The sequence below is a fragment of the Arachis ipaensis genome, chromosome B1 (genome assembly GCF_059453495.1).
Source record: "Arachis ipaensis isolate K30076 ecotype BB chromosome B1, ASM5945349v1, whole genome shotgun sequence".
NCBI lineage: Eukaryota > Viridiplantae > Streptophyta > Magnoliopsida > Fabales > Fabaceae > Arachis > Arachis ipaensis.
Window position 1 is genome coordinate 151,971,909 of NC_142436.1, and position 13,774 is coordinate 151,985,682.

Here is a 13,774-nt window from a genome sequence, read left to right on the forward strand (position 1 = left end):
TACCAATCAGCCTTTTTGGGTACCCAAAGTCTCTTAGATATATTTTTTTTAAAAAGATGGAATAAGTATAATAAGTTTGTACTCATATTTTCAAGTGTTTGTATCCAAAGAATATATAATTTATATTTATATTTATTAAAATTTGTACACATGAGTTAATATAATTTGTACTCATTTTTTTAGAATTTACATACATAAATTAATAAAATTTATTTGTTAAAAGAATTTTAGTATTTATACTGAACAAATGAGGACCAAAATTATTAAAAAATGTTGATCGTGGAGTTTCTATAACAAGTTTACTATAGAAGGAAATAACAGGCCAAATGTCTTCCAAAGTCGGACAAGAACAATAGGAAACATAGCAAAAAAGCAAAACTGTTTGTTTCCCCTCTTGAATTTTGACGGTGCTACATCAATTTTTGTAATGATAGTTTAGAAGACTTAATCCTCAAGTTTTAAAGTGTGTGTATTTACTTTAAAGCTAACATTATTACAAACTCTGAAATATGATCTGTCTGTACATACATAGATCATCGATTTTTCGTAGAGAGAGAAAAAGGATACGTTGATTGGTTTATACAAAATGATTTTGTTACAAGCATTAGCCACATTTGCATTCTCTGTAAGGGTAAAAACTGAGGTCAACTTTACGTGAAGTTGATACCTAATAGATGAAAATTTAGTTAAATCAGTCAAACGGCTATCAGTATCAACTTAACGTGAAGTCGAATGCACCTGAGTTTCCACCTCTCTATAAGTTGAAGATACTTGCATGTTCACTGACAGTGCCACCAGAAAGCCGTCTCATAATCTGCCATAACTGCCTGCTTCTTCCGGTCATCAGAGGACCCGAATACGAGTGTCTTCTAAACGATCCAGATTCCTCTTCCTGCCTTCCCAATCTTACCGAACAACTGAATAGTTCTGATGCAACCAATCCTCTCTCAACATCCACATTGCTCACTCTCACATCCAAATCCATATCCTGAGTGGATGATCTTCTTGAACCACCTGCTTCTTTCGCTTCCTCGCATTCATTGCACACGAGTTTTAAGGCCTGCACAACCTCCCCCATGAAAGGCCGGTTCGATACCTCTGGCTGCACACACATTGAAGCAATTGCTGCAACTTTGGCCACACTCTCAAAACTCACATCTCCTCCTAGATCTGGATCTACTATTGCCTCCAATCCTTCTCGACTCGCCAGAAGCGGACGAGCCCAAGCAACAAGGTTTTCTTGACCGGGAGGTTGTGACATGTCCACAGGCTTTCTTCCTGTTAAAAGCTCAAGAAGAACAACGCCGTAGCTGTAAACATCACTCTTAACAAGAAGGTGTCCTGTCATTGCATACTCCGGAGCCACATAACTGTATGAATTTTTTACACACATCATCAAAATTCAAAAATGAAATGCATTATGCATCATAGTTCAGCTAATAGTAAAATTGATTTTTACCCGAAAGTTCCCATGACGCGTGTTGATATGTGTCTATTATTATTCTCATCTGTTGCTGTTCGAGCCAATCCAAAATCGGATACTTTTGGTGTGAAATCATCTTCCAACAATATGTTGCTTGATTTGAAGTCCCGGTGTATAACACGGGGACTCGAATCTTCGTGCAGATAGGCTAGACCGCGAGCCGCGCCAAGAGCTATCTTCATCCTAGCACTCCAACCAAGTGGACTACTTTCCCTGTCAACTCCTGTCACAAGTCCACAAAGAAAAACAAAGCATCTTCTTCAAGTGCTCAACACAATTGAATGCTAACTTAAGACTCAAGCAACCGCATTCAAGTACCATGTAAGTGGGATTCCACGCTGCCATTTGGAACAAGTTCATAAATCAAGCAGCGGACACTTTCCTCGGTACATATCCCAATCAACTTGACCAGATTTCTATGATGAAGACGGCTAAGCATCTCAACTTCAGCTAAGAACTCGCGATCCCCGTGATGATCCTCCCTCTTTATAACCTTGACTGCCACTTTTGTTCCATCTTCAAGGATGCCACCATAAACCAGCCCAAAACCACCTTCTCCAAGTATTCTTGAACCATGAAAATTATCAGTAGCTTTTATAATATCATTCGCACTGAAAGTCTTAGCAGACCCTGTATAAGCAGCAATGCTAGATCGAAATGATGTCGAAGCAGAACCAACCCCACCTCCCACTAATGATGCAGCATTACCTGTGAAATTCACTTGTTGGATACAAAAGAAAATTTACAAGTCTTCAATCATTTAGTTTCAAACATTTTGGCTTGTAATATGTAAATAAAATTCTGTATTATGATTAACCATCTAGGAGAAATGATCACGGTTGTCTTACCTGGTGGTTTGGTAAGAGAAGGTTGTGAAAGCCGTGGCGTTGATGCCGGTTGAGTAACATGATCTCCATACTTGAGCATAACCCAGGCTGCTGCTGCGGCAGCACATAACACAACTGCTAGAAAAACTGAAACAGTTATAATGGCAACTATGCCTCTGCTAAGTCCACTTTTATGCTGCCTCTTCTGTATGTCCACTCCAAGGGGCTTTATTGTCCCTCCATTATTGCCATCAATGGAATATGGACCACCATCAATGATGGAAATGGTTGAAGGTGGTAAAGGAGGAGAAGGAGCCAAACCTATTATATGTTGGAGGATCCCATAAAAGTTCTTGCCAAAATAGTTATGGAAGAAAATGATAGAAAAGAAAAATGAAAGTTCTATATACCTGGATAGCTCACATATAAAACATCATAGTCTCCAAAGTAGGAAGCTTTTATAGCAACCTGTTTATGCCAGAATCTGTTGGAAGTGAAAAGTGCTGTAGTACTGTCAAAGTTTTCACCAAGTGGTACCAAATCAATTAAGACAACCGTTTTCTCAGGTTGCTCGGTTGCTGCATTTGCTCCCATAATCCGAACTTGACTTTGCCTCATGAAAACTCCGGTAGCAATTTCAGAAGCCAGCTCTGAAACCAAAGGGAAGAAGGTATAAAGAGAGACACTGACACGGAGACCGACTCGCATGGGCCAAACACATCTGCAAGGTGCTCCGGGTGGAGAGTTTGTATAAGGTTCTAAGCAGACGGTTGATGAACACTCTGAAAAGTGAAGAACATGATGATGAATAAGGCTCGGAACAATCCAAAGAGCACAGGTATTAGCACTTTGCAGCACTAACTTCTGCATAAAATGGATCAAACAAACAAGGTTCTAACCTTCATTTGGAGGTGGGGGTGGCAATGCTCGAACTTGAGGCGGGGATGGTGTCTTTGAGGGAGAAGGAGATACTTTAGGGGGAAGAAATGGAGCTTGCACTTGCAAATACAATTAACAAATGCATGCTAATAAGTAAATAATAATGAAATGGCAAAATATCTAAACAGAAAGTTTCTAAATAATAAGGATGGAATTTCTATAACAAAAAAAGGATGAAGGCAGTCATTCTTACTTTCAGTTGGGTGAGGAGCAAGTTCGATTGATGATGAAGGAGCCGGCGAAACTTGGGTCATGGGTGAATGAGTAGGAGAAGAGAATGAAGGAATTGAAGAACCTACCATGCAAAATATAAAATAAAGTAATAATAATAATTAGAAATGATCTTTGTTTACCTCTAGTACTCAAAGAATAAGAAAAAAAGGTTATAGTACTTATATAGTACTTTGGTTCATTGGAGGTGAAACATGATGCCTTTGCCCACTTTTTGGTTGTAATGAAGGAGGAATTGCTTTACCTAACATAGAAAACGGTTATATTTTTAGTTGAACAAGGAAAACTTCATTTGTGGCACAATTTAATAAATCAGGTAATACTGCAAACCTTGATGATTTGAAGGGGAAGAAGAAACCATGTATGGTGATGGTGGTGGAGGAGCAGAACTGGCAGTTGTGTTCCTTGTATGATGATGCTGATGTGATGAGGCAGAAGGTGACAATGCAGGCGTATGCTTTTCTTTATTAGGAGTTTTAGTCAATGGCTCAGGATCATGATCAATTTGCCTTGAATTATGTGCAGCAGGAGCTACATTTAAAATAAAATAAAATAAAGGGTTGCATATATTTTGTAATTCCAATGGCATTCTAATATGATGTATATATTTGCATTTTTTCAGTATTTTGAAAAAACAGTTTATAGCTTATGCTCTTATTTCAATAGGTAAAAGTCTTAAAAAGTTTTAATGTTACCCTACCTTGAGCAGGGGAATGTACTACAGCTGGAAGTGGTTTTGGTGATTTGTACAAAGGTACAGCAATTGGTGGTGCATCACCATTTTTCCAATTGAAGCTTCCAGAAGAAGATGACTTGGGAGAGGCAACAGGTGCTGCACCACATGTTTTTGCACTAAATAAGCTTCCATGAAGTGAATTATGATTGCACTATAGCATTTGAACATAAAAGAAACTTAAGCACACACAAATGCTGAAGTAACCACAAGCACATGCATACTTCATGACACTGAAAGAATCCTTGGTAACATCATACCTGGTAATGTTGATGGAATAATTGGATGGACCAGTGGCGGATTCGCTGGAAATGAACTTGCTGGTGATGCAACAGGTGCTGCATGAATTCAACAACATAAGAAATAATGATAAAATTTACCAGACTAAGTTAATAAAATATACCAGGCAATATGGATGGACTAATAGGGTGTGCTTCTGGTGGTGGAGGAGAAGGATTATGCTCCGCTTTCCATGGTGGTGATGCAGCAGATTCTGTGCTTCATTTAATGGGAAATACGAAGTTTAGAACCACATAGTATGGCCTGAAATTGACTTGAAACCAGAAGAATTCAGGTGGCAACTTTAGACTTTTATAACATGCCTGGTGTAACTGGTTCTGAATTGTGACCTTTCTTTGTGCCCTCTTGAGGAGGAAAACTTCCATTATCGGTTGGTTGGATGCTTGGTGAAATTTTCGGCAAATTGATAGAATGTGTTGCAGCTGGTGCTGTTCAAGTATTCAGTAGAAGAGCATAAATAACAACAGGAATCTGTTGAATATGAAAAATAGAAAGCCATGGCAATGAGAATTCTAGTGACAACATGAAATGCTAGAACTTTTTTATCACATACATGGTGAAACCGGCTCTTCTTTGTGACTCAGATTTGCATTCCCATTACCAATGTTAGGTGCTAGAGTTCCATGTTCAGCAGGTGTTTTCCCTAGTGGTGGACTTGATCTAAAGGGCAGCGGCGCATTTCCTTGTGGCGTTGATGGCAAAGGAACAACCTCATGTGGTGGTGGTGACAATGCTATAGTAGTTGGACTTGGAGTTGTGGATGGTTCTATGTCCTTATCATGCTTCTGAGGAGTTGGAGCTGATGCAGGAAGTGGTAAAGCATCCGGAGGAAGCAAGAATGACCCTTCATTGTGAAAAACTGAAGCGTTTAGCTCGGATGATCCGAATATTACTTAATGGACTAATGTAATGAGATTACCATTTGCTACTTCTGGAGAGCTTGGGGCAATGTTAGTCCATGAACCTCTTGCTGGAGATGGAGGTACAACAAGGCCTGAATGAAGTTATAGAACATCCACATACCATAAGGTAAGTTATCAAAGATCAAAATTTACATTTAGATATGGTGACATACCATGTGGAAGTAATGGTAAACTTGGTGCATTGCTTCCAAGTGAAGGAATCACAGGAAGGAATGCTGGAGATGGAGATACAGTGGACCCTGAACAAAAGATATTATCATATGAATGCCCAAAATTCCATGGAACAAAAGATTTAAAATTTCCATCAGCAAACATATGGGTAGAATCAGTAATTTCTTCTACAAATTTGTCATTTTGATAAAATTGTAGTCACCCACATTGTCATGTCATAAAGATCAACTAGTTTCAAATCCCAGCAGTAACTTGCATTATGTTATACTACTCAAAATTAGGCTTTGGATGCAATGCAAAAGGACAAACAGATAGAAGGCATCTCCTACTCCATTCTATGGCTATTCAAACCAATCATTTAACTGTAAAATTTAACACAGAAGTTAAGTTTAGGTTCACTGAGATATAACAACATCATTGTTAAAAAGCAAGAATGTTGACCCATATCAAGTACTTCAAGGTTCTAGACTAAGAATAAGTTTGTTTTGCAAAGTTTACAGAGGACTAACATCTTATTCTGAAGATTAAGCACCTACCTTTGGATCGTGGGACAGCAACAGAAAGAAAAATGATGCAGAGCTTAAGAAGTTGCAGCATCATTGCCAATACCACCCTCATCCCATGCCAGAACACAACCTCCTCAAAAGGCCAACACTTTCTAACAAATGAGGAATAAATTACAGACACTGAAGTTGGTAACTTGAAGCAAGAACAAAGAAAAAGGGTAAATGGATTTAGAAGTAGGAGAAGAAGGCCCACATATAGTGACACTGAAGCAATCAGAAAGCTGTTTTTGGAAAACGACAACACCCAAGAACATGTGTTCCTTGAGAACAAGAGCAATGGAATTAGCAGAGATTAGAAAATTCCATGGGAGTGGTAAAACTTGATTAACCTTTTTGTTCTCTTATTTTCACCTGAAGTTAGTTGCTTAAACAAAGTTAACATGGATCCAAAGAAAGAACAAAACATCACACGTGTATTTACAATTCAGAATCACAAGAAAACTCCTTGTCCTCTATAAAAAGAGGCAGTCACATATGTATATATTTTACTAATCTTAGGCAGGAGTGTTATCGGTTTGGTTTGGTTTGATTTTGGACCAAAAACCAATCGAATCGATATGTTCGATTTGTACAGACACACAATTGTTTGGTTTGTTGTTTTTACAACAACTGAATCGAACTGAACCGAACCAATAATAGTTTTGTTCGGTCGGTATTTTCGGTTTTTAATTCTTAATGAAAAGAGTATGAATCACAATAATTAGAGGTTCAAAATAGTCAATAAATTGAAATAATAAGAGTAAAACATTGAAATAATTAGGAGTTGAGGATTTTTGTTGTTAGGTTAAAGGTTAAAATGGTAAAAATATTGAAATGTATGCATATATTCGGTTCGATTTGGTCAGAAAAAAACAAAAAAAAACCGATTTTTTCGATTTTTAAGTCGGTTGTTGTAATTTTCGATTTGATTTTGCGGTAATTTTCGATTCGATTCGGTAACTTACACCCCTAATCTTAGGTAAGGCAAAGAGGGTGTATTTTTTATTTTTTTATTTTTTATATGTATTTAACTAATCTTCTGTGATAAGGTAATAATAATGTAATGTGGTTATGTCAGTGGAGGAACATAAAAAATAAATGAATTGGTTCAGTTCAGTTCTATATCTATATAGGTTGCCTAGTTGCTTTTACTTCATTTTTTGGTAGCTCCTGTTGGCCATAATAAGATAGTGATTTATATTGAGAATAAGGGAGTGTTTTACCTGTCAAAAACTCATTCTGACACATCACACACCCACATGCTCTCATTTTACTATGACTTCCGTGACACTTAATAATAAATGGTGCATTAAAGGAGTCATCACAAGCATTAAATTAAAGATCTACTGTATTTAAATTAAAAGGCCTAGCAGTCAGTCAGAAAATAAAATTAAAAAAAATAATGACTACTACAGTATTAATTACTACTTGATCCATCACAAGCCTATGAAGAAGTGTAATCTAATTGGAAGCTGGTGTGAGTGTGAAGACTCCTCCAATTTATTTGTTTCATTCAAGATAGATATTAATGAAAAAGATGTGGCGCCCGTGACACTCTTTATAGCGGACAAAAGGTAAAAACTTGAGACATTGCTTGTCAGTTAGTACTCACAACTTAGTAAAATGTTATATCAAATCAAAGATAATAAGAATTTAGAAGATATCCTTTTCTGGTCACTGAATTTCACCCAACAAGTACTAAAATGACAAAATTGAAATTTACACTATATAAAGAACAATAAGTCATGATTAATGTGGATTTAATTATACTAGTTGGATGAGAAGGAAAGGTTCAGATAAGGTAATACTTAATTGTCACAAGAGTCGCAACAATTTAATCATGGTTCTTGTATATTACTACCAAAACAAAAGCAAAAGATGTGGACTAATAATAATACAAGACATGACAGTTGATGAAGCAATTAGAGGCAAAAAAATAATGTGTTTTTTCTTCCTTTTCTCACTCATACCTATACCACCCAAAAAAATAATGTATGGTAGTTTTCTTGGATTGTAGTGCAATGGGCAGTGGGCACTACCATCAAGATGGCGGTGCAAACTCTCTCTCTGCTGTAACACTAGGATTCATCTCCTTGGGACCCATCTCCAACCTTATTAGCAATAACTATATAATTAACAGAGTTGCATCACTAAGCATTACTATATATCCTTATTATTATTTATTATTATATACTGTTAGTGGAATCCGGTGCCTAGATGCTTCATTGCTGTTTCCAGCACTTAAATTTTACGTGCATGCGGGAAATTGGCTGAAGCGTTCTCGGATTGATAAATACATAATTCGTTAGCTACGGTGCAAAAAAAAATAATAATAATAATAATAATAATAAAAAAAAAAAGAAAGGAGGCAGATGATTTGAGACATTCTTGGGATCCACCGACAGCTTCCCTCAATCATCGATTTCATTTGAGGGGAAGATTGTGATCAGTTTATTTATCATTTTATCTACGTAATATGTCGTCTTAACAAACCATAAAGGAAAATTCTTGTAAACACATAATACAACATTAGGCCGCTAATTTTCAATCTATATCATAGTCTTGTGCGCGAAGGAATTCCTCACCATCGAAATGATCAAATGAACGATCAAAGTACGGCCACATATGCCCACTTGAGACATATAGAGATACCCTCAGATTATAGATTTTCGTACTCCAATCAAAAGTTCAACGCATGAACCAAAAGGAACAAATCACAATCAGGATCGTATGCATATTACATCATTACCTGATATTTAAAGAACTCATTCCTCCAATCCTCCCAAACCTAAAAGAGAGAGAGAGAGAGAGAGAGAGAGAGAGAGGCTACATAATACAACTACTACTAACTAAACAGAATTCAATTTCCATAACAAGGGCCTTTCATAAACCAGTAAAATTATTTGTCTATAAAATATACACTGTTAACTCTACGAAAACTACCAGCACAAGTATTATAAGTTGTAACATCTAAATAATATCGTACAAAATGATACAAATTCACCGGTTGAAAGTTGGAACAAACCTCCCTCACCTCACCCTCAACTAAGCCAGCTTGTTTCAGAGCTTCAATGCAGCTTGTGCAAGTTGGTTGCTGCATACAGCTTGATAGAATAGCGACTTTAGATTTATGATTCTTCACTTGAAATATATCCTAACCCAAAGTTGAGGTGGCATCTCCACAATGCACATCTAATTGTCACATTACAATTCATCAACCATGTATAGAAAGAAAGATGGCACAGGGAATCCGTGTTAAGAAAGTGGAGATTTACCGTGGAAACTGCTGAGAAGAATGTCAGATCATTAAGTCTCATGAACACCAATTCATGTCGCATAATGAACAACTGAAAAGTCAATTGATTCCGACAATCAAGAAAACAGAAAGTTGATGATTACAAAAATAAATATGTACCTTTTAATTTGGCATTCAGCACCTAAAGCAATTGGACATTTAACCAAAAGAGACTGTAATCACAAGTGGCACTGCTGAAAATTGAGTCTTCGATGTATGAACAATTAACAGTTTGGATCATATTCTTGAAATCGGCTCTTGAAATCTTCTACGATTTTCATTTCTTCCTCTTTGTTATGTTTGCGATTCCTCCAGTCTGCATTGTCTGCCATATTGAGCAACCCTGCCAGGACCTGAGTCAAATTTATAAGTTCCAATCTTAATCTGATGAGTACAAGAGTAATTTTCCTTATAAGAAAAAGAATGATAATCGTTGATGTCCTCTTGGAAAAAAAAAAGACTGATTAAGAAGTATGTGATTCATTCTTATATTAGCATAGCATTCCATCAGTTAAGTGCCTACCTCACGTCCAAATTGGGCAGGGAATCTCACTTTCTCCTCAACACGGTGCAGCAGAATTGTGCCTCCTGGGATTTCGGCATAGAACAAACTTGACTCCCCATCAGCTTGTGTCTTCAGAAATTTTCTTCCATCAGAAATGCTATCAACTTTGTCACAATAAAGAACATAAGAATGAATATAAACTCTAAAACGAGTCAAAGTGTAGATCATTTTCCAGAATAAACAAATTCGAATTGATTTCTCAAGTCATGCCATTAGTAAGTTAGAACTAATAACAAGAAATTACAAAGAGGGGGAAGAAAGGTTAGTCAGAAGCAGACGGAACAAAAAATGAAACAGGAAGCATGACCAGAAGATTAATACTTACAATTCTTGGACACAAATTTAAATCCCATCTTTTGTGCAGCTAAATTGAATGCCTTTTCAACCATAACTGCCTTGGAAGATGGAATAGGAATGGCCTACATGTAAGAGCAGAAATCACATAATAAGAATGAAATTCAAACATATTTGACAAAATACTAGTGTTATTAAGCAGAAAATAGCTGAGCCAAAGGGAAAAAAGATAAACAGAGTGGACATCTACAGTGGAGTCAACATATCATAGAACTAGAAAAGGGACAAGAAGAAAGTTAGGGGAGGAGAGGCAACCTCACGTCAAGCAAAGAGCTACCCAATCAAGTTATAAGTATTACTTATTTTACCTGAAGATTTGCATGAGTGCCGCGTATGGAAACCCACTCAAAAAAGATGACTTCCTTTCCCTGGCTCTTGCAATACCTCTGAAGACTGTTCTGAAACCGACAGAGCTCAACTTCAGATTCAGATGACAGAGACAAGGTACTTGGCATATGCTCAACTGGTACTATCAGCACATGGTCTTCAACAAGTGGACCTTTAGCCAGTGCCAAGTAGTAATTTTCACCAATGCTTATGATCAAGTGAGACTCCACATTGGGGCTTGACAAGCAAAACCAACATTCTTTTGATCTGCAGTTGTAATGTAAAGATTTGTCAAACAAAAAGCTAAAAAATAAAATTCTGAGTGAACAAGAAAGATCTCAAGTAAATGAAGACGAGGAGTAAGACCTAGTATTTTCAGATCCAGGCCGCCTAGAAGGAGGCATATCGCCTTCATTCTGCAAACTGTGCTTAAAGCTGCAATCTGGACCCCTTTCACATTTTCCTTTATTCAAAAAATCAAAGCAAACCCCTCTCTTATACCGTTCCCTTGCATCCCCATCATGTCGAAAATTGCACTTCTCTCCACGTGGGCAAGAACCAGAAGATACAAATTTGAAACATATTTTTTCCCCATCCCCAGCATCATGTCTTCGACGCTTTTGAGAAACATCATATCTCCAATATTGATCATCAGACATCACATCACCAGATCTCTTAGAGACATCCTTCGGAGATGTACTTTTTTCCATGAGTGTGTATGGTGATAAGGTGCTATTTGTGGTTTTCATGGCAATCTCAGTGGAAGACATGGTAGATGCTGGAGTGGGAGAAAGTGCATGAATAAATTTCTGAAAAGAGGTGAAGAAATTAACAATATTGAAAAGCTATTAACCTTTTAAAGAGAGCAACTAATAAGTAATAACACAAATAAATTGTGCATAGCTGGTTAGGGGCATTCCTCAAAAGAATAAGACATTTTCTAACCAAGAAAGTTATCAGAAATATGACCAAATGAAGAATCATGGAGGAACTACTAATCAAAATGAAGGACAGATGATGAAAGAATAAGTAAATGGCCAAACCTGCTTATCTTTATTTCCAACAGAAGCAAGCCCTATAAAACGAGTCACATGCACAGCATCAACATTGGAATATGGTTCACGGGTATAGTATATACCTTTAGTGCCTGCAATATGGTAGCTGCAAACAAAATAATAATAAATAAAATGATGATCAATAAAGATTAACCTCCTATGTTAAAGAACTTCATGATGTCCCCTACAAGATTAATACTGAGTTAATCTCAATAGTCCAACCAAATTCCATTTTCCTTTAAATGTTTGTGGGATTGTAATCTCCAGACTCAGCGATATGATTAAGAGTAAAACAAAAAAAATCTTCTATAAAAAAAATCAAAAATACAGTTGAACACAAAAATCAGTCAACTGAACAAGTATGCTGAGGGTCCTTCCCACCAGAGCTTGAAGTGCACAGTTTCACCAAATATTGTGAAATCAGGCGTATCCATACCATGCCATCTGTTAACTAGAAAAAACTCAAGCCCTTCCCTACACACGAAACTCCCGGCAAGAAAATGCTATTGTCCAATTTTCTTTTTTTTTAAGGTTCTACAAATTAGATATCTATATAACTTATTAAGTGCCAAGAAACACTTACCGTGGTTTAATCTCTTGTACTAACTCCGATAGGGTTGAATCGCTGCCTATGGAATCCGAGAATCCAGCAGGAATATCTGAAGCTCTATTTGTCACCCCAGTTGGCCATTCATTAGTAACGACGAATCAAGGAAACTAACAAACAATTCACACTTCCTAGAAAAGCAGAGTAGAATTAATACGAAAATTGCAGATGAATTCAAGGATATGTCAAGAACAAGTCCACAATTCCGGGATCCTCCGCTATTGCTCGCAAAGCATCAACATCATCCTGACTGTAGGTTCCAAACTGTTGCCCTTCCGGTGATTTTCTCCCGGATAAATAGGCCACAGATAAACCTGCATATAAGCCATATGAAATACACCAAAGACACGATATCAAATCACGAAAATAGATAACACAATCCAAACATTATGCTAAACTGCTGCTAAATATGACTGATTAATTTGACATGTTCAGCGAAGTGTAAATGCAACAGAGGCATTAATATTTATATATTTTGAAGGAAAAAGGAACAAGTGGATACCAAAGAGGGAGAAATTGCCACTGCCTTTCAACCAGAACAAGTTTTCGCGGACTCTGAGACCGTCCATCTTGAAACCACGATTGGCGGAGTCCTTGGAAGCCGCCAGCAATACTTTGGCGGAACCGACGCCATAGTCGCCGATGAAGTAAGTAGGAATCGGAATTTGGGAGCTGCCTTCGACGTAGGCCATGAACTCGTCGAGCTGCTCCGGCGAGTCCGGGAAGAACTGACCCACGCAGAAAAGCGCGTCGAATGGACCCGCCGATTTATTCACCTAAAAAGACAAAAACAACAACAATCAGTGTTACGCCAACGGAAACTGTGCAAAGGTGATAGTAAACCCTAGAGAGATAGAGACCGATGAGACGCGCTTGAAGAGCTGGTTTAGCCGCCCAAAAACGTCGCCGCATAATAGGATTCTTGGAGGCATAATGGAAAGAGAAACAGAGAGAATGTGAAATTGAAATGGAAATGGAATTGGAGATGAAGCTCGATGTGCTCGCGAGAGCTTCACTCTTCACTCTTCAGTGTTCACTCTAGCGGGAGAGCAAAACGACGGGTCCTGCTTTCAAACGACATGTAGTTTTCTTTTTTTTTTTTTTGCACTGATATGTGGTTTTACCTTTTGGGCCAAAAGAAAGACTCGTGGGCCTTCTGCTCCAGAAGAATTATTGAATCAATACATCATTACATAACTACATATCTTTATCAATACCAAAGGAAGTTTACATATTACATATCTTTATGGAGTGTCTTCACCTATTTTATTTTTTATTTTAATTATAACTAATATAATAATCCTTCAATAAACATAGTTTTCCATATGAATAGTTAAGCGGATCTAACTTTTATATTATATATGTTAAATGAAGCAGACCTCATGACTTGAATTAACTTTTAGTAGTCAATAATTAATG

General features: G+C 37.2%; 2 protein-coding genes across 10 annotated transcripts; both read right to left on the reverse strand.

Annotated features, from left to right (window-relative positions):
• Window positions 1-451: 451 nt before the first annotated feature.
• On the reverse strand, window positions 452-6,624 carry LOC107643034 (Protein kinase superfamily protein). Of its 2 annotated transcripts, none has more exons than XM_016346579.3 (17): window positions 6,144-6,624; window positions 5,589-5,675; window positions 5,433-5,507; window positions 5,067-5,357; window positions 4,816-4,941; window positions 4,617-4,706; window positions 4,474-4,551; window positions 4,181-4,312; window positions 3,811-4,011; window positions 3,653-3,724; window positions 3,443-3,544; window positions 3,210-3,308; window positions 2,721-3,092; window positions 2,332-2,631; window positions 1,802-2,191; window positions 1,460-1,706; window positions 452-1,370 (listed from the first exon to the last, which is right to left on the reverse strand). In XM_016346579.3, exons 1-17 carry the CDS (start codon window positions 6,223-6,225, stop codon window positions 755-757), a joined length of 3,360 nt encoding a protein of 1,119 aa, XP_016202065.2. In that variant the 5' UTR covers window positions 6,226-6,624; the 3' UTR covers window positions 452-754. The 2 variants fall into 2 exon arrangements, with proteins under 2 accessions (XP_016202065.2, XP_016202057.2); XM_016346571.3 differs by having other exon boundaries at window positions 1,802-2,203.
• Window positions 6,625-9,016: 2,392 nt separating this feature from the next.
• LOC107643049 (zinc finger CCCH domain-containing protein 64) lies at window positions 9,017-13,500 on the reverse strand. Of its 8 annotated transcripts, none has more exons than XM_088502303.1 (12): window positions 13,216-13,500; window positions 12,858-13,131; window positions 12,540-12,669; window positions 12,332-12,445; window positions 11,737-11,854; window positions 11,060-11,502; window positions 10,675-10,960; window positions 10,338-10,431; window positions 9,971-10,116; window positions 9,590-9,790; window positions 9,428-9,499; window positions 9,017-9,344 (listed from the first exon to the last, which is right to left on the reverse strand). In XM_088502303.1, exons 1-10 carry the CDS (start codon window positions 13,285-13,287, stop codon window positions 9,725-9,727), a joined length of 1,743 nt encoding a protein of 580 aa, XP_088358429.1. In that variant the 5' UTR covers window positions 13,288-13,500; the 3' UTR covers window positions 9,017-9,344; window positions 9,428-9,499; window positions 9,590-9,724. The 8 variants fall into 8 exon arrangements, with proteins under 8 accessions (XP_088358429.1, XP_088358428.1, XP_088358424.1 ...); XM_088502302.1 differs by having other exon boundaries at window positions 9,568-9,790; XM_088502298.1 differs by having other exon boundaries at window positions 9,590-9,800.
• Window positions 13,501-13,774: the final 274 nt, after the last annotated feature.

What these genes read in the sequence shown, in the direction of transcription:
- LOC107643034 (XM_016346571.3), bottom strand. Translation starts at nt 6,225, where the DNA reads ATGAGGGTGGTATTGGCAATGATGCTGCAACTTCTTAAGCTCTGCATC. An exon ending in CTCTCCAGAAGTAGCAAATG is followed by an intron (nt 5,358 to 5,432) that starts GTAATCTCATTA and finishes TTCACAATGAAG; the next exon opens with GGTCATTCTTGCTTCCTCCG. An exon ending in TAGTCCATCCATATTGCCTG is followed by an intron (nt 4,552 to 4,616) that starts GTATATTTTATT and finishes GAATTCATGCAG; the next exon opens with CACCTGTTGCATCACCAGCA.
- LOC107643049 (XM_088502298.1), bottom strand. Translation starts at nt 13,287, where the DNA reads ATGCCTCCAAGAATCCTATTATGCGGCGACGTTTTTGGGCGGCTAAAC. An exon ending in ATTGTGGACTTGTTCTTGAC is followed by an intron (nt 12,446 to 12,539) that starts ATATCCTTGAAT and finishes ATTCGTCGTTAC; the next exon opens with TAATGAATGGCCAACTGGGG. An exon ending in CCTGGATCTGAAAATACTAG is followed by an intron (nt 10,961 to 11,059) that starts GTCTTACTCCTC and finishes TTACAACTGCAG; the next exon opens with ATCAAAAGAATGTTGGTTTT.